Source organism: Nipponia nippon, unplaced genomic scaffold (genome assembly GCF_047370975.1).
Source record: "Nipponia nippon isolate SJK-2023a ecotype South Korea unplaced genomic scaffold, ASM4737097v1 scaffold_2, whole genome shotgun sequence".
NCBI classification, from domain to species: domain Eukaryota; kingdom Metazoa; phylum Chordata; class Aves; order Pelecaniformes; family Threskiornithidae; genus Nipponia; species Nipponia nippon.
The window spans coordinates 32227637-32254161 of NW_028262336.1; the positions used below are offsets into that span (position 1 = coordinate 32227637).

At 38.6% G+C, this 26525-nt stretch overlaps 2 protein-coding genes across 11 annotated transcripts in view; one reads left to right on the forward strand and one right to left on the reverse strand.

Annotated features, from left to right (window-relative positions):
* Positions 1-898: 898 nt before the first annotated feature.
* PIGP (phosphatidylinositol glycan anchor biosynthesis class P) lies at positions 899-8412 on the reverse strand. Of its 5 annotated transcripts, XR_015704559.1 has the most exons (6): positions 7787-8029; positions 6425-6497; positions 5794-5912; positions 4270-4411; positions 3619-3662; positions 899-942 (listed from the first exon to the last, which is right to left on the reverse strand). XR_015704559.1 is itself a non-coding variant. In XM_087756305.1 (5 exons), the coding sequence occupies exons 1-4, from the start codon at positions 7866-7868 to the stop codon at positions 4281-4283; spliced, it is 405 nt and encodes a 134-aa protein (XP_087612431.1). In that variant the 5' UTR covers positions 7869-8029; the 3' UTR covers positions 3536-3662; positions 4270-4280. The 5 variants fall into 5 exon arrangements, 4 of the variants coding, with proteins under 4 accessions (XP_087612431.1, XP_087612432.1, XP_087612430.1 ...); XM_087756305.1 differs by lacking the exon at positions 899-942 and having other exon boundaries at positions 3536-3662; XM_087756306.1 differs by lacking the exons at positions 899-942; positions 3619-3662 and adding an exon at positions 8394-8412 and having other exon boundaries at positions 3705-4411; positions 7787-7887.
* Positions 8413-8443: 31 nt separating this feature from the next.
* The window catches only part of TTC3 (tetratricopeptide repeat domain 3), a 63858-nt gene continuing 45776 nt past the window's right edge, over positions 8444-26525 (forward strand). For 2 of the 6 annotated variants that reach the window (XM_087756294.1, XM_087756297.1), the window contains exons 1-13: positions 8476-8605; positions 9339-9424; positions 12423-12468; positions 13658-13790; positions 14206-14293; positions 16112-16165; positions 17628-17751; positions 18721-18806; positions 19602-19696; positions 21535-21597; positions 24576-24630; positions 25335-25497; positions 25623-25671. In XM_087756294.1, coding sequence (XP_087612420.1) covers positions 9350-9424; positions 12423-12468; positions 13658-13790; positions 14206-14293; positions 16112-16165; positions 17628-17751; positions 18721-18806; positions 19602-19696; positions 21535-21597; positions 24576-24630; positions 25335-25497; positions 25623-25671 — 1031 coding nt within the window. In that variant the 5' untranslated portion in view covers positions 8476-8605; positions 9339-9349. The other 4 variants (XM_087756295.1, XM_087756296.1, XM_087756298.1 and 1 more) reach the window with 4 other exon arrangements.

The window sequence follows — 26525 nt, forward strand, 5'->3', positions numbered from 1 at the left end:
CAGATAGAGCCAAGACATTGATTTGTTACACTCTTGTGGGACAGAAAGCTGGAGCAGGGGAGAGGAGGAAGAATGCTCGAACGCTATTTAGACTATCTCACCATTACCTCCATTCTCATATTTAATTTTAGTCAGAGATAGTAAGTTCACTGTTTCTACAGTTATATGATCTCTTCATTTTCGGCCTAACTTTGATTTAATTTACAGCATCTTAAGACCCGCTAAAAAGAACAAAACCTTACTATTAGTTTACCACCATCTTGCCTTGTATACACTTTACTTGCCCTTGGTGGCAGAGTCACGTTTTTAATGTTTATAGACCACATAGCACAGAGGTGTAGCAATGAACAGACAGACTACCAGAAAGAGATCTACACTATGAAAGTAAAACATACATACATTTTCCCTGCTCCTACTCTCAGAAAAGCTTCAGGCACACTACCTGCATTGCAAGCAGTATGAGCCCTTCCGATTTGGGCCAAATTCTAAATTTATAGAAATGCTGCCTGCAGCAACAGTATAAAAATTTAATATTACAGCTGATTTATGTAAGAGGATCTTTGATTGTACTTACTGATACCTGAACTTTTGCCATAAAAAAATCTAGACTAATATAATTTGTTACTCACCTTTTAGCCCATTCTCCAGCCCCAATCACAAACAATGGTTATTTTAAAGATCATCAAATCAAGTTGACAGCATTCCATAGTATTCTCAAAATATTTTTAAGATGGCCTGTACACTTCAGAGTGCGTTAGGTAACAGTGAAAGCATACCTGCATATCTCAAAGAGAAAGACAACTCCATTTTACTACTGCTGAAACAAGTTTCTTCCTTCAGCATTACTTCCTGCAAGGACATCACTTTCATGCCTACAAACTGAAATAATATTTGAGATGTCGTGTTTCTTTTACTTTCCTTTTGTTATTCCAGTCATCCTATCTGTAGGAACAGTGAACACAAACACACACAAAATTGTGCATTTTACTGATTATGTGCTTGCATATTTTACTCCACATGCTTTATACCTTTGAACTTCACAACAGAGCATTTACCGCTTTTACTATAGCTCCTTATTGATCTCAACTGAAGTGGCAAAACACTTCTATTAATGCTTACAATAAAAATGAAATTATGTGGATACACAAAGGATTTAGCTCTTCTGCTACTTCATATGCATAAGTTCGGTATTTGTGCTGAAGCCTCCAAGCTTATGGCATTCAATACAGTGCAATGCAAAAGACCAAAATCCAAGATAGCTTCCTTTTTTAATCATTTGCTTAAGTGTCTATTCCCAAGTTTTTCTTTCAATACTTCTCAACTTGAACACAATCTGTGTTGTTACTACCCTTCCCTTTACAGCTAAGATGGAAAGAAGCAAGACATACTGTACCACCTTTACGCAAATTCGGCAGCCACGGCTATGTTATTCCCTTTGGCATGCAACCTGTTCATTTGAAACAGTGCAACTTTGTTTTTTTTTTTTATGACAAGTTTACACACACACTCATTCAAATACCATTTGGGGGGAACCTGTCTTAAAAGATTACATTTATAGCAAGATGTGTAAAATACCCTCAGTCTCCAATATGATAAAAACTGCAGAAGAATCCTAGAAGATGCATTAAAAAGCAAGGCTGAAGTTTCATCATTTGGTTTATTTCAGCAGAGACAATGCAGTTGGTCTAACTCTACTGGTTACTACTGGTTGTGCGATAACAATACACCATCAAGTCAGAAGGGTGAAAATGGGGGCAAATTTAGGTTTTTGCCTTTATTTATTTAGTTTTTCCTCGGTCTCTGAGAAGAATGGATACCTGATATCCAGTCTTTGAACAGGTATGTTTTGTAAAGAAAGGCACTACTAGCAACACAGTTCAATCATTTCAGTTTTTTTTTTCTGAGTAATATCTAAGGAAAAATCTATATAAATCCCACTAAACTATAGCTATAAGCGTGCTATATATTTATAAAAGGCAGAATCTCTCCTCTTTGCTGGCAGGTTTGCATCTCTTTTTCTTAATCACAGCCATAGGCAAGACTCTGAAATGACAGATCCCAAACACCTGCAATTCCCTACATTTATTAGCCCATATACACTGTGTTACCTGCTTTTATTTTGATCACAGAGGCAATTTCTGAAGTGTCAAACATCACCCCTAAGTTGAAGAAAAGGTCACTACAGTGTCTTTGAAGCACCGCTACACAGTAGTGACAGAAAAGCAAAGATTGAGTTTCATGCCTGCAAGTTTTACTTAAACAAATGGCCCCAGTTTGCCCGCTCACTTAGATGCCTCTGTTAGTTTTCCCATAATTGTGAGGTCTGCAGTTAAATGAAATGACAGATTCATCACTGATACAATCTTTGTCCAAGGTTTACAGTCCTTTAATTTGTGTGCTTTCAGGGCTTGAGGGCATTTTCCAGTAGCTTTTCTTTATCCTGAAGGGATTTGGGTATCCTTAACAGGGGACTAAATTAATCCTTACATCAAATGATACCAGAAATGTGGCCTTCACTTGTTGTCAATGTAGAATTAAAACCGAAATTGCTTTCTCAGAAAGCAAAAGGAACATAGAACACAGGCAGAAATTACACAGAAAAAAAGATTACAGTCAATACTTCAGTGTCTACAATCTGATTAGAGAACTGACAAAAGAGTAAATGCATCTTCATGTCTGTTGATTATAAAATCCTGAATTCACCCTATATATGAGTGTTTGAGCATGTAAATTACAATTAATAGAAGGGCAAAATCATGGTGGGAGGGGGAAATAATAGCAACTGGGGGCAAACTAAAAAGCAAAACTTCACAAAGAAGTCTACAACTATCAAACAAATAGACGTTGTACCAATTTACAGTCATTAGGCTTAGGTACAACTACTCATCCTTATGAAATGCCCCCAAACAACGATATACCTAGAATCTACTTTTTCAGAGTGAAATGTTGAATAACATTTCATTAAGAAAGTATTTTTCTCCTACCCATAATACCTAGCATGTTTTTGTTCTTCAAATGCAGGGGAAAAAATAGCAAACTACTAGAGCACCAAGCAACTACAAACCTCATATTTGTACCAGATTGATTGTTACCATGTTTTAAGACTTCCCACAGCAACTGATGGTTGTTTAGACCGATTTCTAAAGAACTGGCATAAGATCCATCACACAAATTTTCAAAAATTTCTTCTTATCTTTTAATGAAATACTGATGTTTTTAACTAAAACCATCTCTGCTGGTCAGAAGTTGACTTACAGACCTAACAAGCAGTAATGAGGCCCTGTTCACTGGTCTTTATAACCAAACTAAATAATCTTGACTACTGAAGATAAATGGATTAAAACCAGTAATAACTGGGTTTGTGACCTTTGGAAGAAAGGAAATAAAAAAATGTGTCTCTGCTCAGTAATACATACATGAAAAAATTCACTGTTTAAGAAACATCTGAACCCTCGCCATAGCAAGTAACTGTGCTTTGCGCTACAACCTAGACTATAAGATGGACCTGCTGGTTCCTGTATTTCCAGAAACTTCCTCGAGCCTAGTTTTCAGTATTCTTAAGAACGGCTAAAAAAAATGTTATTTCAAGACTTGTTTCAGAAAATCTTCACAACCCACCTTCTTATTTCTGGTAATCTTGGTATTTTAATAAGCCCACCAATCTGGGGAAACAAAACACCAACATAGTTTGCTGAATAAAGAATTGTATAAAGAAAAATGGAGCACTATACACCTTTACCCAGGACAAATATCACAGAACCACAGAGAAACAGCTAACTTTAAACAAGTAAAAATTAGCTACATTTTATTAATATTTACAAATGAAAACTGTATATTTACAATGTAAACACTTCAAATTAACGTAACTTGTAAAAAAAAAAAAAGATCCTCAAGCATTTGACTAGCAGAACACAATTTGTCTCCCTGAATTCAAAGCGAAATAGAAGTAAGCTACGTCCAAAAGCATTTCTTTCACTGTCAGACGGAAATTACAAGCAGAAATCTACAAGTAACAGAACACTATTTTAAATTCCCAAGAATGGTTAGATAAATTAATGTGGCATAATTCTCATACCAATGCAGGTTATTAAGGCGCATGCGTAATCATAAAATCAAACCATCTCAGTGAACTGCATTAACATCAATTTAGTTAGAAATTCAGAAAAAAAAAAGTTTTGTTCTACAGGCAGAACGAGATTTTTTTCCTAGCTTGGAGAGGTTTTGATTTTCCTTATGTAACACTTCTACTGATCCTTTATTCAAACAGACCTTAATAACAACTATCTGCTATTGCAGACTCCTTTTTCAGGAAGGAAAAACATTCTGTTTACTTCACTGATGGGAATATCCCTCAAGGCTGGAATTGCTTCTTCTTGAAATTTCTTCTGTTGCTGCTTTTTGGCATAGTTATCTACAGGAGACAATGAGAACATTCCACATATAAAGATTCTTTTCTTTCAAGAAGTGTTATATAATGCAACACACTATAAATTTAGGTACTGTAAGTGATGCTGAAAACCCCATCTTGCTGAGATATAATAAGATGGTCACCAGAAATGCTTTACATCAACAGATATTAGCAGAACCCTTGAAGAAATCAACCCTACCCTCCTGCTGAAATCGCTATCTGTGACTTTGCTTGGTTTAAGATGCTGTATGACATTAAACCATAACTATCCAAAGATAAAAAGAACAAACAAAACCCCCCACAGCGAATAGCTCGGTCTGTGGTTTGAACATTTTGTACTAGGATTTCCACTGAGAGATGCTGTCTACCCTCCCTTTATCTTGGCTGCTTGTTCCCATCACTACACAGCACCCATTCCTATAACAGCATAAACGTTTTTACAGGTGCATTTTGAACACAATTATGAAACTCCTCCATCTGAAAAAGAAAATTTTCAAATACAGCTGATTTTCAAACAGAGTAGGTCCCCCATCCCACCTGCCATACAGCCATGGGTTGACACCAAATGAGAGGGTGACATGAGAGTGTGAATGAGTGGCCAGGAACACAGGGATGACTAAATGGCAGTTCTTTACAGACGCGTTGGAGTAATGCATTTGAATTACAGCCTTGACTGATTTTTTCCCTAAGCAGTTCAGTGTAATGTAATACTACGTACATAGTTTGTTAAAACGGTGCAACTTCAGCAGTCTTAGCAATAGGCAACTTTCTTGCCAAATTTTACAGTCTGCATTTTTTCTAACAAAAACGGCCACCCACAAATAGTGGTGGAATTCCTCAAGTGAAGGAAGATGCAGCTGCCTGAAGAATATTGTGAATGCCTAGAACAGGCCTCCTTGGCAGGAGTAAAGGCTATGCAAAAGTTGAGAGGAAAAACTGAGTAACAGCCTTTTTAGACAGGGAATTACTAACGTGTCCGGTCAGGTATCAATATTGCAGCATCCTCCTTGACTCTGTGTGCCTTCCCACTTCTGCCACTGCCAGGCAGATACTCAGGCCCTTCTTCCCAGGACACTCTTCACTGGTTTGTAACGCAAGGTACACGCCTGGGAGAGCTTTACCCCCATTCCTCTAATGTTCTCTGTTTTACTAACAAAGTACACTTTACTAGTTGGAAGCCACTGCTATAAGATAGCAAAGAGGAAAGAGTCAGGCTCGTGGCTATCTTTTCACTCTAGTACTTCAGTACTTCCAAGAACTCCTTTTCTAGATCAAGATATTTAAATGCTTAAAATTTGAGTTCTATTATATATGGCTACATACATACATTTACAGAAATTACCAGTTAGGTATCAAAATCTTAAAAAAACCACCGATAAAATTACCTGTAATGGTATGTGTGGAGTTCAGTGGAGCTGTACTCATCATGTTAATACCAAAGAGTAATATATAACCAATTCCTACAGCAACTAGTAGGTACACTGGCAAAGCAACTGCCCAGTACCTGAGGAAAAAAAATTTAAAATTTACATATCATAATAGCAAATGCCTAATGACATAACAGTTTTAATCCAGCACAAACTTAGCCAGGAGGAAAAGAAACAGCACCTCTGAATATGGACCCTGGTCCCTCCCAAGAAGGTTACTGACTGCAGAGTCACTGTAGCTAGTTTGGTATAAACCATCAAATAGATTCCTTACAAATGGTTTTTATTTTTTTAATTACAGTTTAAAGTTTACTGTATTTTCATCAACAAACTTCCTGGCAACAAAATGTCAAATTTATTATAAAACATTCAAATACTATTTCTTTCATAACACAATGAAATATTTTCATCATAGCTACTTATCTACATAAAATAATACTTCACAAAGATTACAGTCCTTTATCATCAGGAAAAAACTGGATTAAATAGAAGACCACTACTTAAAAAAAAGTTTTGTTATTTGAAAATAGTTAAGGGTGTCCTATACTCACACATATTCAGGCTAAAGAGTTTAACTGGCTGAACTTACTTTTGAGGCCAGTATGTTAGTCCCAAAGAGAACAGCCAAGTCTCGGGAACATATGCCCAGATAAGATACAACACTGCACAAAAGAATTAAAAGGTCATAATAGTACAACTGATATTGTTTTAGACTTCTTTTAAGTTTTAGAGCAACACTTCCCTACTGATTCATGCTGAGATAATATTTTGCTTTTACAGTATTTAAACCAAAATAGCTCTGCCAAAACACTGTAGAATATGCCTCTCAGACACAAAACCTGCCCAATATGGGGGCAATGTTTGGTAGCTGGTTATATGATATAATTTTTATATTTGCTTTAACATTTAGTTTCTGATTTCCTGTGTAGACAGACAAGAACTTCTCACACGTTGAACTGCAGAACAAAAAGACCTTCAGCAAAAGGATGCCAAATGACACTGAATGCAGAAAATATTAAAGCAGAAAATGATCACACACTGGGTCATTTGACTGAAACAAAAGTTGGTAGAATTGCAGTGCTTGGATGGAACTGTTCAGAAAAAGTTACTGGAAATACTTTCTGATTCTTGGTAAGTTAATAATTTTCATATCAACAAACCCAATACTGAGAAATTCTGCTCCCTAGCAACAAAACTAGAGTAAGGTTTAATGAAACTTGAGGGGAACAGGTTAGTAGCCAGTGACACAAGTTATCGAACTGCAGTGGCTTCCTGTGAGGTGAACAGAAACCAACTTATTTGCATTTCTACTTTCTTCCTAAGGGTGAGAAAGACTCGCAGTAGGATCCTGGTTCATTATTTTACTACAGTATATTTGCAGCACCCTTTCTTGTGTTGAAAAAGTGTTCTCACTCTCTCAAGCCTCGGTCCTGTGTGGGCACGCCAGATATCCCCAGCGAAATGCTAAAGCACCTGTCACGCCAGCAAAGAAACGCTGGTATAACCCTAATCATTTTCCATTGCTGTTGAGCAGATTGACTTAATTTTTTTCTTTTTTTTTTTTTTTTTCAGTATTTGGGTGGGGAAGGTTGCACTACTACTATCTACAATGGTTACCGAATAGTGACAATGTATGTGATTCAAGTAAAAAAGTTACTGAAAAGACAATGCATAGAATTTTTTAAATAATTTGACTCCGTAATACTATCAAAGACCCCATAATAAGGTTAAAGACAGGCAAAACATGAGGGAATTACAAAAGGCAATGGCAGATCTTTGTAACGACTGACAGGCCTGGCAAGCAACGCTCACTTCGTCCTTCATCGTGCACCCTTACAACAGGTGGTGAAATAGAGTTTTGACCCTTTTCAGCTGGTCTTATCGGAATTACGTTTGTCTCGTAAGCAAAGCAACACTGTCCGGTGAAGTATTCAGTCCCCGGTATACTTACTAAAGCCAAACCACGATCCTAAAAAAAGGGCAAATCCATATATTGCCCTCTCTGGCAACGGGGCTGGAGAGTTTTCAACCATACCGGTCGCTTCCCTTTAACTTCGGCGGGGCGGGAAACACGGTGAGAGACTGTTAGAGATTCCTCGGCAAGCTCCTCTCGGAACACCCCGCCACGCGTGGGAGCGGGAAGCGAGACCGCCGGGTTTGCCCCCCCCCCCCCCCACGCACACACTCCCCTCTCCTCAGCCCCGGGTGGGTGGGTGGGGGGAGGCACGACACAGGCGCATGCGCCCACCGAGCGGCTTCACCCGCCCCTCAGCGGTGCTACCGACCCCCTGCCTCCGCCGCCGCCCGCCCCTCCTGCCCGCAGCCCCCCCGTCCCGCCCGGCGAAGCCGCTCCGCCGCCTTCCTTTCGAGGTCACGGCCCGGCTAGGGGAGCATAGCGCACCCAGGACCCCCCCCCGGCAGCAGGAGGAGGGAGGAGGAAGGCGGAGGCGCCCAGCCGCGCTCCCTGCACCCCGGTACCGCGCGTCCGCCTCCCCGCCGGGCCGCGCCCCGCACATGCGCGGTCAGTGAACGGCGGCCGCCCCGTCGGCTCCGCGCACCCGCTCCGGCAGCCGGCGCCTGCGCGGAGCCCGTGAGCTGGCGGCGGGCGGGGGCCGCCATCCGCTGCCCGTGCGTTAGCTCCGTCTCTTGACGTCAGGCGGTAGCGCGTGGCGGCGGGGCTGGCCGGGGAGGAGCCGCCTCGGCCCTGCGGAGGCGGAGGGGAGCGGGGCGCGGCGCGGCGCGGAGCGGCGGGCGGCTGAGGCAGGGGCTGGTGAGTGAGGGGGCGGCGGCGGGCGCTGCCCTCCCGCCCCGTGCCTCGCCGAGCTGGTGACCCCCCTTCGGCGGTGGGGCTGGGTGCGGGAGGGTGACGCCGGTCTCTCTGGAGCCCCCGGCAGGGTGACGCCCGGCGCGGTCCGGTTCGCCTGGGGTGGGGACCGGTGCTGTGACAGGCCACGGGAGGCGCGGCGCAGTCCCTCCGGGTCGCTGGAGCTCCTTGCCGCGGGGAGGAGCGGGCAGGGGCAGAGCTGTCCCGGCGGGAAACATGGCAGTGGCGAGCCTCGGGGCTTCCGGGGTCTGACGGCGGCGGGGAGCCCGGCCGGCCCCCGCCGCGCCTCTGGCGGAGCTGTCGGGGCGGGAGAGGGCCGCGGGGGCTGGGCCGCTGGCTCTGCCAGCCGGGGTTGCCCGGGCGGCGTGTTTAACTCCGCTCTCCTGGGATGTGGCAGCAATTTCTGAGGTGCTGCCCCCTGACCCGGCTGGTAGAAACGGCCCTTCCCTCGCCTGCCTGCCTGCCAGGTGTGAGCGGGCGTGCAGGAGTGCTGTCAGGCGTCGGGGACTTAGAAGACTAACTAGCTTTTTAACTGGTGCTGTGTAAAAATAAGAACACGTCTTCCATGAAACTCTTGCAAAGTGTAATTTAATGTTGTGGTCATTTAAAGTCCTGCAAAACACATGTTGTTTGCCTCTTGCCTTCCCCTCGTCTATTTCTCATAATCCTTTTCTTTCAGGATCATGTACCATGGGTGAACCTATATCCGAATCCGAGTTTGCAGCCTTGGCTTTTTATGCTGGTGATAAATCTTGCTGTGAATTGGTGAGTAGGTTTGAAACTAGATGAAAAACTTGCGAGATGTTCCAGTGGTGTTTATACCCGGATCGGATCTACAGAGTAATTGGTAGTGTTGATCAATTCAAACTGATGCAAAGGTACCTTATGCCACTGTAAACTGGGGTGGAGCACAGAGACTGTGTATCCTTTATCAGGCAAGTTTTACTGAATGCATATACAACTATGTAAAACTAGACAGTGGTGCATGGTTCCTGTCAGCAGAACTTGACCAACCTGTTGGCCCTGTATCCAGGCCATGCTTGGGATGATACACCTCAGAGTGACAGATTCCGTTCCTTTAGTTGCAAAGCAATCGCAACTTAGTTCATGTAAGTTCAAGTCTGCAAATTAAGTGCAGTGTTTGCCCATTCTTTGTTCTTACAATTTTTTCTAGTTCTTTGTGCCCAATGAGGTCTGTGCTTATTTAGTTGTTTCTTTTATTGAATTGTAGCGCTCTTCTGTTTTAATACTTCCAAGAATGCTTTCCTTGACTCTTATTTTCTCCTTCTTGCTATGCTTAAGGAGTCTTAGAAAACACTGTGGTAGTTAGTCTTTCTGCTACTTGGAGAGTTCAGTTATGAGTTATTTGTCTTAAGTGTTCCTGCTGCGAAATACAAACTAGCTGGCCTACTATTCTTCTTCCTATGCAGAAATAAAAAGTACAGGTAAATTGAATTTCTTATTTGTAAAGCTGTATCTTTACAAGGGGCTGTTACCAGTAGTGAGTCTCATTGGAAATTGTTTATATCAATAAAGATTTTTTTTTTTGTGTGTGTCTTGTGGACAATATAAATTACTTTAACAGTTGTGTTAGCATAAGATACTAGACGTCTTATCTCTTAAGGTGATGTGTGTGCTGTCCTATGGAAAGAAACCCCTTGATTCGGTGCAAGTGCTAAACCTTGGTTTTCAAGTTTGCTTTGGTGGGAATACCACCTTAGGCTTGATGTATAGAGGATGTATGTGTGTGGGGTACGTTGTTTGTTATGTTTTTAAATATTGTAGCAAAATCCACCCTGTGGAGTGAAGGAGACCTTGAGTCATCTTTCAAGATTAACTGATTTTGAAATAATAGTTAATTGTTTTTCCTCTTTGTTATTGAGTGTCCTGGTCTGTTAAATATGTCAATGTTATAATAACTGGTTTTTGAGAGTAAGCCTTGATTTACATGTAATGTTGTAATAGTTCAGAAACGCATGATTGGTTGTCATCTCCTTAGGTCAAGTTAGTAAGTCATCATTGCACAGCATGCTAGTATTTCCAGAAAGTCTGCCACTGAAAAGAATAAAGGTCTGTTAAAGAAACTTTATGAAATAATGTGTTTGGTAATTAGTTTGTTTTTATACTGTTCTCCAGTCATATTCAGAAATAGCTTTGAATTTCTTTGAAATGATAACGCAGCAATACATAGACATGATATGTGGTATTTATTAAATGACACATATATAATGTTTGTTAAAATAACAGACTTTGTAGGGATCTGTGAAACAGGATGAAGTCTTTTATTCTTCAGCTTGAGAGGCTCATATGGAGTACTATGTTTTAAACCCATTGAAGTATTGATACAGTATACTGCCATGAAGTAGTAAATCAGCCACTCACTCCACTTATTTTGATATATATGTATTTATTTAAATATACATGCACTGACTGTCAAAACTTAATTATTATTTTTTGAAAACCCGTGTTGTCTTCTTAAACATGTTTCCTTAGGTATTCTTGAACATTATATTGCTGCCTAGTACCGGATTTTGAATTATTGATTTTTAGAATACTATTGTAGTATGATTTAAAATATTGTTTAAACTAGTGAAAGTTTTCTGATCCATTCATAACTATTAATCTATGGGCATCTTTTGAATGGATATTCAGGTAAACATTTTTTTTCATAAGACAGCAACTAAAACATTGTGTTAAATAACTTTAGTAAACATGCTTTTTTTCCTGTTTGTTTTTGTTTGCTTTGTTTGCTTGTTGGCTCTACTTAATGTGAATTATAAAGATTGGATCCAAAGGGGTTTGTCATTTGGTACTGCAAAATACTGCAAACTTTAAGTTTCCTTGTTTTCCTCAGAAAGCCATTGGCAGAAGTGCAGAAACATGTAGGAGAATAGGGAATAGCAATAATATTTCATTCTTGGGGAAATGGGATGGGGGGAAAAAGCATGGGGTATTCACCCACCTCAGATTGATGTTAGAAGATAATGAGATTCTGGTGAGCACTGAATGAGCATTATTAACATTTTATAAAAAGCTTCTGTTCAGAATGAATAGGTACCTAGAAATAATTTTCCTGTCTAGGTCCATGGTGTATGCATGAGTATTTTAGTTAATTACTAAATAATTATAGTTGATAATAGTTAATTAAATAACTTTATTTAATTATTAATTATTTTGTTAATTAATGTGTCTGCATTAGTATTTTAGTTTGGATCAGGAGAATGCTTTTGAAGCAAATATCCCAATTGTCTCTGTCTTTCGTGTTTTGGCTTATGTTGTGAAGTGGTCTTGGAGTGTGCTAGTGGGATTCGCTGGGGATGAAACTAATCTAGAAGGTGCTTTTAAGAGTATAGGTAATGTGTGTCAACCATGAATGGGTGCTCTGTCTATGCGACTAGATTTGAACCAATCTTTTTACTTTTAGTTTGAACTAAAACCCCTTGAAGAGCATATAATGTGAAAGTAGACTGCTCAGTACCAAATACATTGCGTTATAGATTTGCTTCTTATTTGATCGTGCTGCTTGCTTATGAAGGTATAACCATAAACCATCTTTTGTAGTAGTCTAAATATGTTCAATAATTACCTTTTCTTGAGAAAAGGAATTGGTGACAGAACATAAAAATCACTTCCATTCCTTCCTTCGCCTGATATAAACAGTTTATATTGGTTTAATATTTAGAAACAGTTGAGCAGTCATTGCTTATAGTTAGTGTAATGCATTTGCAAGACGTGTAAAGTTAAAAAATATGCTTATCTTTAGGGTCATGGAGTGTTTGTACAGCGATCGCCTCATAAGCCTAAAACAGGTACGTAAACTAAACCAATATTACCTAACTTTCTAATGCACTTTTTTGTGTTGTGTTTGGATCTTTTGATTGCTATTTCACTTTTTTCTTTATTTTGTCTCAGTAAGTAGAAAATTATTATTTCTGGGAAGAAGTATTGGTATGTTCTTTTACACTGGAAGAATTCTCATCTTTTTGTCCTAATGTAATGTGCAGAAGACTGCTATACATTTGTGAGAACAGTGTGAATAGTCAATAATATGTATGTATATGCAGTCAATTAATGTTATGACGATGGAGATCTAAGGCTTGTGTTCATTACCTGTGTTTTAATTATAGCTATTTTGTAGCTATATAGGTCTAAAGACACCTTCAAGTTGATCTTTGTAGGTAAACTTTTGCAGTTATAATATTTAAAGAAATTTTTTTATTAGTTGCAGAAAAGCAGGTGGCTCAAGAGTATGTCAAGTTCTTCAAAACTGTATTTGCTATACAAATGGTAACCTGTAATATATAGAAAACTCAGATGAACACAGCCAGCTGTGTAAAATGAATCTTTGCATATATTCAGACTCTGAGATAATACTGCTTCTGCTCTGAGAGTATTTGATGCCACCTCAATAGTCTAATAAGGATTTTTACCTTTTAAGGACAGTCTCTGTGGGAAATGGATTATATTTTTGAAAGAGCCGTGCATCACACACATAATGGCCTCTGGAGAAGAAGGAACATTGCTGATCTTTTTGTACCATGTTGCTATGTGCCACACTACTCTGGATTTATTGTAGGAAATAATTAAATGGATACAGTTAGAAGAGGCTCATGTTTTATCTTGAAAATAGCATCCCTTATAGCCATTGAACAGCTCACAGCCCTTGTTAGGCTCCTCGTTTAGTAGCAGGCTGCGTTTATTCATTTATAATGTATTATATAAATAAAATTCAGAACACAGGCAATTCTTTGGGCAAGGAATGTAAAGCCTCCCGGCAGGTCCCTGTTCTTACCTCCATATAAATTCCCTCTCCATCTTCAATTTATAAAAAACTTCAAGTTGCCAGATGTATTTAGAATGTTCAAATTTTCTTGTTTTGGTTAGATAGTACTTAGGAATACAGTACGGAAATAACTGATATTTTTGAATGTTTATTTGGACTTTGATTACTTGTAATGCTTGAATTGTGTAGTCTAATTCCTAACTGTTTTCTTGAAGATGTTGATCCCTGTGAAGTGTGGTGCAGTCAGCCAGTTGACATATTAAGAGAATATTGCAACGTTATTAAAATACGCATCTTTTGGCCTCTTCTCTTCAAAAGTGAAAGTAATTCTTTGGTAGCTGATTGGAGGTAAGCAATCAAGTTCTCAAAGTGATTTCATCAGCCTTTACATTTTTTTTTCATTACCTGTGAAGATCATTGTATATTTTCATTAGTGGTTAAACTGTCTGCAGGAATGTTTTTACCAGTGGGCTAAGTTAGTTAAGGTCAGAAGGCATAGTTCTTGACTATACAGAAGAAAATACTAAGAATGGGTTTCTGAAATTTGGAATCTAAGAGTGTATTTAAGTACTTAAATGGATGCCCTTTATTTCAAAAGTACCAAAAGCTTTGCAGCTCTTCCTGCTCCACCCCCTGCCCCTGAGGGGTTTGATTTGAGTTTGTAACCATGTTCTTGGTTAGATCTAATTACCATAAATATTACTAATTAAGACCATGTAACACATTGTTATTTTTCTAAATAATAACTTGTTCTGTTTTTAAGCAGTTCACAGATTTTAGACCGGAATTGGAAGAGACTCTGTGATTTAGAGGTTTTGGAGGACCTCGTTGATTTAATTAAAAAAGTTGTTGTAAGTACTATATTTTAACTTTGTGTAAGTTTTAAAGTATAATAGGTTAATTAAATCTGTACCTTATGCAGCTTGGGATTATATTTTAAATCAGACGTTTCCTTTTGCTGGAGTGAATAAATTGTCTGATAGTTGAGTTGCAGCTTCCTAGAAAGAAAGTGTGTCATAGGCTTTATGGGATAACTTATTAAAAATTTGCAGAGTCAATAATACAGTTGACTGGGGCCCTTGTAAATTGCTAAGAAAGTAAGTTGTATCAGTGAGAAAAACAGCACCATTCCTGGATGAACAAGTTAAATTCTTTTTTTCCCACTCAGTTATTTTTTTTCCTCATTCAACAGATGATATTTAAAATTTGCTATTGTTGCTGTCTTAAAACAGAAACATAACAGGGCAGAGGAGAGAATGATATAAGAAATGTTCTCAGCAGCTGAAGGGAAGAGATTTTATTTTTTTTTTTTTAGTTTAGGTATGACACGTTTTTAAAAAATTTGTTTGTTGAAATTCTGTGCTGTCGTGGTTTAATCCCATCTGGCAACTGAGCACCATACAGCTGCTTGCTCACTCCCCACCCTGGTGGGATGTGGGAGAGGATCAGAAGAGTAAAAGTGGAAAAAAAAACCCTTGTGGGTTGAGATAAGAACAGTTTAATAATTGAAATAAAATAGGACAAAATAGTAATAATAATAGAATATACAAAGCAAGTGATGCACAATGCAGTTGCTCTCTACCTGCTGACCAATGCCTGGCCAGTCCCTGAGCAGCAGCCCCCTGGCCAGCTTTCCCTTACTTTACATATGAACATGATGTCACATGGTATGGAATAGCCCTTTGGCCAGTTTGGGTCAGCCCCCCTGGCTGTGCCCCTTCCCAGCTTCTTGTGCACCCCCAGCCTTCTCAGTCAGTAGAGCACGAAAAGCTGAGAAGTCCTTCACTTAGTGTAAGCACTGCTTAGCAACAGCTAAAACAGCAGCGTGTTATCAACATTATTCTCATACTAAATCCGAAACACAGCACTATACCAGCTACTAGGAAGAAAATTAACTCTATCCCAGCCGAAACCAGGACGTGCTCAACCCGAAGCTACGCTTTTCCAGTCCACCTTACTGTTACATGACTTTCTATGATTAAGTATTCATGTACTATATTCATCTTGCGGATTCATACTTCCTTATGCTCTTTTTGCTGCTTCCTCCTTCAGGCTGAGTGCTCTGTTTTCACCTCCTTGTACTTCAGGATGTCCCTGCAGTTTTTCCATTGTGTCTCATGTGATGGGTTCTTTGTGCTGTTTCCTTCTCTGGTAGTCTCCCATTCGATCTTTATACGAGAGGATCTGTGTATATTCCCATTTCCCTGTTTACCTCTGCTTCCCTCTTCTTACTTCCTCAGCCTATATCTCCTTCTCCATGTAAAAGATTGTATATCCGATAGTAAAATTTATTTGGAGGAGCAGAAGATCTCAGGAGAGGAAGTACTGTTGTTTTGGATGGTTTTCATTGGATGTATCAGCTGGTTCTTTGGTATGTAGATAACTGCAGAAGTGGTTAAAGTGACTGACTTTCCTAACCAGATGTCACAGTATCCATGCATTCTCTATTTCCACATCAACATTTATTTATTTTTCAACAAAATGGTAGGGGATTTGCTACTGAATACAAGAATACTTCCTGCAACTTTGAAATGGACCAGAGCAACTGTCCAAATGATACTGCATTCAAGCAGAACAGAAAATGTTATTGAGTTGAACCTGAGCAGATAGAAACTAAAGTTATCAGATCTTAGTAACTTGTTTTTATTTGTTTTCTATCCCTCTTCCAGAATGTTCCACCATTTATCGGTGGCATACTGAGAATTGGCAGCAGAATAGAAAATGTAAGTTTCTCGAATTGTTTTTAATAGGAATGCTTCTTTATGTGTGAATACAAACAAAATATTTGTACAAATATCCAAAACTTTAAAATGATTGCATAAATAAATTAAGTCTGTAGTTTTTGGAATAGGTAATATATAGGACTGGAATTGCCAGTTGTTGGAACTCTGAGCCACAAAACGTGTGTGTGACAAGAACTGTGAAATAAATATTGTCTGTGTAAGAAGACCAAAACCAGCGAGAACTTTGGGGGTAGTTCACATGCTGAAAATAAATGGTTTCTCTTGGAGGTTGCTACTGCAGGGTGGTCGCGTGGGTTTAGGTTGTGCAGCTGGAGCCCAGGTCAGCCCTCCGGTATCCACTTCGGTACCTGCTGGTGGCTTTCCTTGTTGCTTTCTTCCAGATTTGCCATTTCTTGTTGAAGGCTTATTCCTTTGAGATGTCTCGGTGCTCTCTGCCTTCAGTCTTGAAGATTCCTAGATTCCCTCCCATAAGCACACAGTTCTGTCTCGGTGGCGTGTTTTGCTTTGTCCTCTCCTTCTGTGCTGGTGTTGGTGTGTTACACTAAAAGTCTAGGTATGGGCAAAAGGCAAACACACTTTACATATAAAGACAAGAAGTTATTGTTGGTATAATTTAAATCTTCCAGAATTAATTATTGCAGAAGAAGAAAGAAAACGAAGAAACAAATACGACTAAACAGAAAAACTCTTTAATGATAATACAGTTAAAACTGTAATATACACTCTTCCTGGTATCTGACCCTTTTCCAGGTGTTGTCCTCACTTTTGTACTGCTCCTTGGGATCCTAAAGTGAATGGCTTCTGTCTGGTGTTTGAGTGTGTGGGGTGGTGGGTATAGTCATCACTGCCTGCAGTTTTTTTGCTGCAAGGACTGCTGTTAATGCTTTTTCTTCTTCCTCATTCTAGGATCTGCTTAGGTTCATTTTTTATGTTTGGTAATGCATTTTTATACACTGCTCTTTATTTTCCTTGGTTTGCAGGTTCAAATGACATATGATTTTACTACATATAGTATGTTTTGTATGTCTCTCAGCCTCTAGAAAGTTGCTTTTCCTATTCAGGCTTGTCACTTCACACTGAAACCATTTTGTGTGCAGTCATCAAAAAGAAGTTTCTAAATCAAATTCTGTAATTTGAATCGCTCCCCTGTCTCCTGTTGAAAGAATGACTGTTCTCATTTTGTGAATATGCTGTATTATGCTGTGCTTGAGTTAACCAGATATTTACATTGGTGAGCTGTTGTCTATTTCACAGGAACAAGTGCATAGCGTAAGTGCTACAGTAATAGTATCTGTTATATTTACATGGAATGCTTCCACTATATTACCAGTGAGCTGTTGGTTTGTGTGGTGTTTGTTGTTTTTGTTTTAAGACTTTGCTTTGTATAGAATTAGAGTTACCATTTTTTTTTCTTTATTTTCGTTTTCTTCAATTGAAATAGGGCGTCTTTGATGTTGGGGATGCACTTGATTGGGTCAGATACACAGGTGATGTCAGTATTCTGCAGAGGCTGGAGAAACTTGGTGATTTTGGTTGGATCTATCTTGAAATTTTCTTTGCTGAATGTAAGTACGAACACTTTTGAAGAAACAACGGTGGAAAGTCACCTGTGTTGTAGTTATGACATAGTTAAAGTTTGTATTCATTTTATTAGTCTGGAAGTGATTGGAAGAGTGACTGGAAAAATACTGGTGGTGTGGAGGTTTTTCTTGGTTTTATTTTGCTTATTTGAACGACCTTATTCCTCCTTGAATCTCTGTGTGTGGGTCATATTTACAGTGCATGTGCTCTTTCCCAACAGGAGTTCAGAACGTTTTTTTCACTTTGGTGTCCATTATGGGCTGTATGTGTGTCCTATATTCCTTTAACTTAGGGTTAAATTGAAAGTTGCCTGAAATATTATTTGGGTCTTTCTGTTAAATGTTTGGCAGAGGATTTTGTCAAAATATTGAAATGCTAGTCATATTTCAAAAATTAGCTTATGTAGCTCATGGGAGTTACCATAAGATATTAACATTAGCAGCAGAACTGCTGCTGAAATGACAGAAAGTTCCCAGGCCTGCTGTTTTTGACGTGTGTTAAATGACTTGTATTCTGGTCTTACTTTTTGCATGTACGCATTCAAATTCAGCTGTTGCAGTAAGTAACGGAGGTAGAAATTGGTACCTAACTATAAAAAGATTCTTCTCCTTACATGGAAGTTCAAAGTACAAGTTCTTTAAATTACAAATCTCTACAGATCTTTAAAATGTGAGTTCTTTAAAAAACAATTGAGTTTCAATTGATTGCTTGAAATTGGGCAAGTGCTTAAATGTTTTACAGTCTGCAGCCAGTTATTTTGGGCTTACCTAATAATAAATAATTCCTTTTCTTTTGAATGTTTCTGTTGCTTAATTTGTTTCTGTTATTTAGTTGGTATGTCAAATTTTGCTTCCACTCAGAAAGAGCTTGATTCTTAGCAGCAGAAGGTAAACCCTGCTACTTGTCTTTGGTAACTTCTTCACGCACTGTATTTTTCTGAATTTTGTCTGCAGGCAAACGTTATATCACTAAAGTTGCTTTGGAAGATTGTAATTTAGTTGAAGAATTTAAAGCTGTGACCTGTGAAAACTGTAGGAAGGTGAGAGAAGACATCAGAATGTATTTGTGCTTTTCTTTTTTTGTTGTTATTTTTTGGGTTTTTTTTAGTGATCGAAGATTATAAAAATGACCAGATGATCAAAGAAAAAGGTTTCAAAAGCTTGAGCGAGTAATTCTCCTGACATAGTTACCTTGAGAGATCCTGGCCTAATAAACAGAACATTAGTTGTTTATGTTGCCAGTGCACATTGGAGAGTGTTCCCCTCCTCACCCCCCAAAAAAATTCAAGGAAATGCAGTTAATATTGATAGATGATTGTTCAACTTGATCCTTTTAAAACAGAAATAATGGAGAAATAATTCTCAAATTCTTTGCCATGTGTTCCTTTAGTGTAGGTGTTTGGGTTTTTTTCTGTAGGAGTCTCCTTAATTCCTGTGTCTTCCTTGCTACAATTCCGTAGTTCAGGAGCTATGCTGAAAGGCCCTGAGTAGGGAGCTGATTGAGCTGTGCTGTACTCAGACTGCTTTGCTATTTGACACATGCTCACTTTTGATGATGACTATATTATGGAAGCCAGGAGAGCTTCTGAGTTAGGCTTGCTTTTTAATTATTGTTCATTATATTCTTGTCTGCATAATACTTTCATTTGCACACTTGTAAGCTTATTAATTGCAATGAATTAAAAGTATTAGATTAGAACTAATAGCGCATACGTAACATTCTGTTTTTACAAGCATAAAAACTTAGCTGCCTCTTGTCAAATGTTTTCTTTACTTCTCATTGCAACCGAGTTTAATTACAGTGGTTGCCGAATTGTTTTTTCTTGATTTCACAGAACAGTGAATCTATGAAACAGAAAGGAAATGAGGAATTTTCCCAAGGAAACTTTGATCATGCTATAATGTCATATACTAAAGCCATAGAGTTTTGGTAAGAACTAAACTGGTTAACTAGATTGTGTTATATCGTATGTATTCAGTTTATTCAGATTTGTCCTGATTTTGTATAGTTTGAGCCACTATGAGGCACTCTACTTAAAGGCCAAATGATATATAATTTAAAAAAAAAAAAAGCTACGTAACACACTTTTTGTTTTATTTTATTTCTTGTTACTAGTGGTTGTTTGCACTTTTACTGCCCCAAAGATCCTGTTAGGGTTTAAAGCTGATTTAAAATGACTAACAGTAAATATAGTAAACCTAAAAGGAAATAAGTTATTTGGCATCAACAGCAACTTGTGGTATCATCCCTCCTAAATATTCTTCCAGCAGAACAGTGTGACCAACTGTTGCGAAGATTTATCGTCTCAGCTGTAGCGCAGAACTAGTGAACAAGAACAATTATTTTTTTTTAAGTATCTGCTCTTGGCAACTCTGTATGTGACAGGCTTAATTTCCTTTTGTAAGTTTTGTTTCATTTCTTCCCAAAAGTCATTTGCTGAAAGGCTTTGGAGACTTTCCTGGGCTCTGTAAAGCGGCAGGGAGACAGAGATTAAATGAGAATTTATACCCTGTGCATATAGAACATTTGCCCCCTTCCTGTAGTCCGCACATAACATCAATGAGCTACAGAACACTGGTTGGGTGTAATTGCTGCTTGTGTTGTGGTCGTGCAAATGCTGCTTTTACAAGTTCTGGTGTCTATGAAATATGATGAAATTCATAAAGTCCTACTTTTCATAAAAACTGATTGCGCAAACTGTTTTTTTTTCATTTTTAAGTCTATGGCTTTATAATTGTGCAGTTGAAAGGATTAGCATTTTGCTGATGTCTTGCTTCAGATTTTATGTCACGTAGTAGGATACATTTCAATCCCAAATTCAAGCTGATTTCAGCCTCCCTGAAGAGTTGGGCAGGCTGACCTTGGTCAAGTGACTGTATCCGAGATGATTGAGCAGGCTAAGAAGGCTTTGCTCAGGGTAGCTGATGAGGGGTGAGGAAGGAGCAGAATTCAGTGAAAGAGCAGAGGAAATCCCATGGCTTAGGAAGAGCAAAGGAAGTCTCATGGTTTCCAGGGGCTGTAGAGCCGAGTTGTTGTTACAGCTATTCGTTAGAAATTGTTCTTTGTCCTAAAGACCCTGCTGGAAGGTGAATGATAGCTCACTGATGTCTAGCAGCTTAGGGAATCCTTCTTCATCTGCTCTGTGCACCGTGTTCCCTTTCTCCTTCTCCCAGTGTGAGCTGCCTTTGATCTGCTTCATCATCACACTCCTTCCCTAACTAGCTGCATCCTCCCTTGGCTTCCTTTCAAGTGGTTGCTGGATTACATATACCAATTCCCTCTCTCTCATTCTCCATTAGGTATGTCGAGGGCAATGTTTTAGCTCTTTCGAACTGCTGCTTAGTCTGCCCAGTCAGGCAGAGAGTTATGAAAAAGTTGTAGACCCGGTGATCCAGAAGTGTTCATTAGATGTTTGATTTAATTACGTCTTCAAAGTTAAGAATTCCAGAACAAAATAAAATGGGATGTAGCTCAGTTGAGCTAGCTTTTCCATGCTTCACGCCTTTATTTTTTTTGTTTTCAGTAGGCTGAGAGTGATTTGAATTGGTTGGAAGTTGCATTAGCGGGCCCAAATCTTACAAATTATAACATAATTAAAACTAATATTCTCAGTGACTTAACTTGTAAATCAATGGGACTATTCAAAGAAGCTTGTATATAATTGTTGGTGCTTGCAGACAATTATTGTGAAAACTCACTTTTTTTTTCCTCCTTAAGATTTTCAAAAGTAATACATGTTACTAACTTTTCATAACTTTTTCTTTAAGTCCTGCAAACCATCTTCTGTATGGAAACCGAGCTCTTTGTTTAATTCTCACAAGGCAGTACAAGTAAGTGACCCCTTGTTTATAATCTGAAATGTGGTGATCTGCAGTTAAAAATTGGCAATATACTTAGGAAAATAGTATTTTTAAAACTTAAGTATATAGTAATTGTGATGTTACTACCTCAGAAAACTGATATTAAGAAAAACCATGAATAATATTAGCTGTATCTGCTGGCAGTATTGAAAATTTGTGTGTGTGTGTTATACAACAGGAAAAAAAAAAAACTCAATACCAGTGAGTATTGTGATTTTTTTGTTAAACCCTTTGAAGAACAGATCAGTGTGGGTATGTGGGTTAGTTCCCTTAATCGAGTTAAGCTAAAAATCTTGTTTATGGGCAGGGTGGATGTATACCTTTTATGTAAAGCCAACCCAAGAATTTATTGTTAGCATAATTGAAGTCTTAAGGGTCTAGTTGTTATTAGTCCAGATCCAATTGTTGAAATAAAAAAAAAATAATAACAATGTAGTTAAAATTGTTATCTACATGATTCTTAGTTTCTGCCCATTTTCCTGGTGTTATGCTCACCCCTCCACCATTCCTCTGGGTACTAAAGTCGGCAGTTCCATCGCTGTAGCAGCGGGGTTAGAGAACTGTCAGCGTGCGGAGTCTTTCTCGAGGAGGACAGTGATGTTCCTGCTGATGGTTTCTTCTTCCTCACTCTAGGATCCACCTGGGGTCGCTTTTGTGTTTGCTAACCTGCTGTTGCACCTTTGCTCTGTCTTTGTTGGTCTGCAGCTCCATGTTACATCTGAGGTTATGATACATGGCACTTCTAATGGATGTTACTTTTTCTTTGTTACTCTTAAAGTTATATTTGTCCAGGTCTGGCATGTGTTTAACTGACCATTGGTGAATTGTTTATACCCGTGGGGTCTCCAGTGCTAAGATTGTACCCCGTCTCTTGTACCTCTGTTCCTTTATGTTGCATCCTGCATCTCCACTTCTCAAGGCCTCTGCCGTCATATCAGGCTTGTATTTCTTTACAGGACATCATCCTTTTGGAGTCATAAATACCTTATTCTATCTAAATCTATAGTTGTACCATACAAAGATAAACAAAAGTAGAACAAATTAGCCATAGACACCCAGTCAATTAGAGAAATTGATGTCACAGTTAAACCAAGTAAAAGGAAACTGCAGGCAGGTGAAGCTGCAGTTCAGGCTGAGCAAGACCAAGAAGCCTCAGTCCTGAGGTTCTGCACACTCAGTACAGAGCTTATGGCCTGCTACTGACGGTGGCAATACTGAATTACAGGACTATGCAGTTACATTGCGTTCTCCAGATCATCTCCAGAGTTTGTGGCTTTATCCAAGGTGCATGTCTTCCTCCCATTTTCAGAGGCTCATGAGAGGCAGTGGTCATATTCCCTCCCAGGCTTTGATGCGGGACAGGACCTTTCAGGGCAGCTCGACCTTGTGTCCTGATGTTTTGACAGTGCTCGGCTGTAACTTTCCTAGCACTGCACCAGGCTGTCGAAAGGTGGCACCGGAGACAGGACTGCACGGGTGAAAACAAAGCCTAACAGCACACACCAGAGAACAAGACAAGTGCTTCGTTTTTTCTAATCTTTTCAAGCGCTTTTGTAATATCTTAGTATCTTGAGGTTCTGTACCCCACTGTCTGTCTTTTCCTGAAGCATTTTTGACTTGTGTTGGCTTCCTTTGCAATGTGAATCTGGTGCAATTTCTCCCATTCTAATCACTAGTTCTGTTGTATTTTGGGTTTTTTTTATTACAAATTTCTTTAAATGTGTTGCCACATCTCTAAATTCTGCCATTACTACCTGGGGTTTCTCTAGTTTTGGGGGGATTTTTTTTTTTCTAACTTGCTTTCATTTCACTGAATTAATTCTTCCTTGAAATCTCTGAAGAATTTTGTTGCATAAAACATGTTCCTTGTCTTGAAATTATTGTCCCTTTCAGGCTTTTCTTTAGTATTCAGATTTCGTTACCACAGAGCATTTCATTCTCGTCCTTCAGATCCCTCTGTACAAGCTTTTCTGCTATAATGGTTACAAAAAACAGTGGTAGTGACGAGACAATTTATGAACACTTTCATGTGAAACAAGATTTTTTTTTTTTCCATATTCCTTCCCTTTGTGGAGGTAGAATAGTTAACACCTCATAGGCCTTTGCAGGCCTCTGAAGTTAGCTCTCGCTGCAGACATTTTCTAAAGGCATCAGTGAGTCAGTATGACCCAGCTATCAAAGGAATAAGTTATCTGTAAGCTTCATCATCTGAAGTAATCCATATGTGGCCACTCTTGGTTGTAATTTACTACATCCTGACACATAGCTGTAGTTCAGTGAAGAACGAGTGGTATATCCCAAAGGTATATAAACTGTGTAACTGCCCGCTTTGGGCAACATTGCTTTCAGCAGAGACCATTGCTGCTGCTCTGTGTTCTCTCCTGTAGCTGTAGGGATAGTCTGCTTCTCTTCTGACCTGACCAAAATTGTAATTCTGGTTATTCCACAACACCTTGTATGTAAAAAGTCAGAGTTGGGCATGTTCTTCAGGCTTCAGTTGTTGGTAGTTTTGGAGGTTACTGTCTTTCAGTGCTTAGCAGTTAATACTTGCACTCTCAAATCTCTAGATATGGTTACGTGACTACTCTAATATAATTTTCTGTCATGATATTTAGGTTTGGTATTCAGGCTTTTTTATTAAGGCTTTGCTTTTTAAAGGAACATTTCGTTAGAACCCAGTTAAGGGGTAGGTACATATGCAGAAATGCTGGAAAACCTAGTAGGTAGGGGGAGGCAATAAATATCTGATGGGTGAAATAGTTGAGACTGCAACATTTTAATGCAGGTAAGGTTCAGCTAAGAAGTGTTATCTGACCATGCCTTTACACAGGTGAATGAACTATTCTTTTATTTACTTTGTATTTTTATAGTGGCTTGTACATCTGGTCTGTAGATTTTTCTGAAGTATAAATAATAAATACCTGTTCTTTTTCCCTTGCTTCTCTAAGGAGAGCCCTTGCTGATGGAAAAAGAGCCACTATTTTGAAGCCTAATTGGCCAAAGGTTAGTTTCATATACTTTTCAAAATTGCCTTTTGTTGGTACTGTAAACCAACATAAGAACCCAGAGTCTTAATTACAGGTTTGACCCAGGTAGATGTGACATGTTCTCATCTGCATTTAGCAGTAATGAGAGTAGAATGAACGCAGTACCCTGTAGACCAAGAATTGTGCTTCAGTCAGCCAAGTACATAGTTTGCTTGTATTTTTATATTAAAAATGTTATTTTGACATGTCTGTAAGTGTTGTTACATGGTGTTCTGCATGTATAAAGACAAAATAAAACATTTATTACGTTGTTGTGCTATGTTATCACAATGCTTTAAAAAGCATATACATAGTCCTTGCAATAAAAAAAATCCTGATTAATGACCAACATGTATTTCCCAATATTCTTGGTCTAAAGAAGAAGAAATAAGGGATAATTACAAAATTGCAAAGTAGTAGTTGAGATTAGGGGAAACAGCTAATTTCTTCTTTTCCAAAGCCAGAGGCTAAATGCTGCTCCCGGTGAATTATCTTTCTGTTTCAGTGTGCTGAGTAGTTGAAACCTTTGATTATTCATCATTTGACCTGGAACAGGTGGAGCAGATAACTTTTGAGTATGTTAAATTTTACTTTGTATTGTCTACCGCAGCTGTTTTGGATATAAATTTTTTTCTTATTTGTGTGAATGAATGCTTGAAATTCAAACTTATGTCCATGTAGGGTCACTACCACTTCTGTAAGGCGCTGTCATTACTGGGGGAACATGAACTGGCTTTGAAAGCTAATGAGAGAGCTCAGGAACTATGCAAGAATATTCTTGATGGACTTAAGGATCTTATTCAACAAAATGACAAGTTAAAGAAGACATTAGAAGAAATCAATGGTAACCTTTTCTGATTTCAAGATCTACCTATGTTCAACATAGGAAAATTCCTTCATTGGTAACTTTCCTTTGAAACTAGCTAATTCCTTCTTTTTGTTTTCCCTTTCCTATATAATTTTCTATAGGTATTAAACAACATAAACAGAAACCAAAGAAGTCAATTCTTGAGAAAAAGTAAGCAAGTGTCAAGTTTGCTTTTTTTTTAAATTAGCAATTCTTAGTATAAGATTTAAGTAATACATAGCATAGATATTGCTTAAACTTTGTTATCTATCAGTAAATAAAGATGGAAGGAATAAACTTACCAGAACTACAACCAGAGTGCAGCCTAGGAGTACAGACGACTTTTAGGAACTCAATATGCTATCTTGAGATATGTTCCACTTCCAAGCAGTTTCCTTCAGCATTAAGTTTTACCAATGTTGGAAGTAACAGGAAACAGTTACATGTTAATGTTTTTTGTCCTCCCAACTTGAAGTACTTTGCTGTTGAGGAAATTTAGTGCCTGAAAATGTCAGTGCAGTCAGACCTACTTTTTTGTGTTAACTTTGCTATATAAAGTTCGCTAGGAGATTAATCTGATTTGAAGAACTGAATGCTAGCAAATGCATTTTGGCAATGGTAAAAATGAATGTGTATCCTCAGTTGTAGGAACTTGGTTTTGCCACATCTATTCTGTGCTTTTGCCTTGCCCAGAAAGAGTAAGAGAGATTCGGTGTTCACAGATTCAGCTAAGTTACAATATATGCTCTAACTTTTGTATTAAACATTTTTCTGAAAGATCTTTTTGATTTTTATTCGTCTGCTTGTAGTGATGTGCTGTCTATCGTTCTAAAACAGTACAGGAAGTAAACTACTAAACAGCTTTTTGTAAATCTGTAAATTCTGGAGGAACTGAATTTGTTTCCCTTCTGTATTGCACAAGTAAAATGCGGCCTTGGGCAAGATTGATTTTTTTTTTTTTTTTTTAAATTAATTACCATGATTATCTATTAAAAAAAAGATGCGGTAATTCAGTAATTCTTGTC

Bases quoted from the DNA above. Each gene is read 5' to 3' on its own strand.
- PIGP (XM_087756305.1), bottom strand. From the start codon at position 7,868: ATGGTTGAAAACTCTCCAGCCCCGTTGCCAGAGAGGGCAATATATGGA. The intron at 6,498-7,786 runs GTAAGTATACCG...TCTTTTGTGCAG, and splicing joins AGGATCGTGGTTTGGCTTTA to TGTTGTATCTTATCTGGGCA. The intron at 5,913-6,424 runs GTAAGTTCAGCC...TTTTTTCCTCAG, and splicing joins CTAACATACTGGCCTCAAAA to GTACTGGGCAGTTGCTTTGC.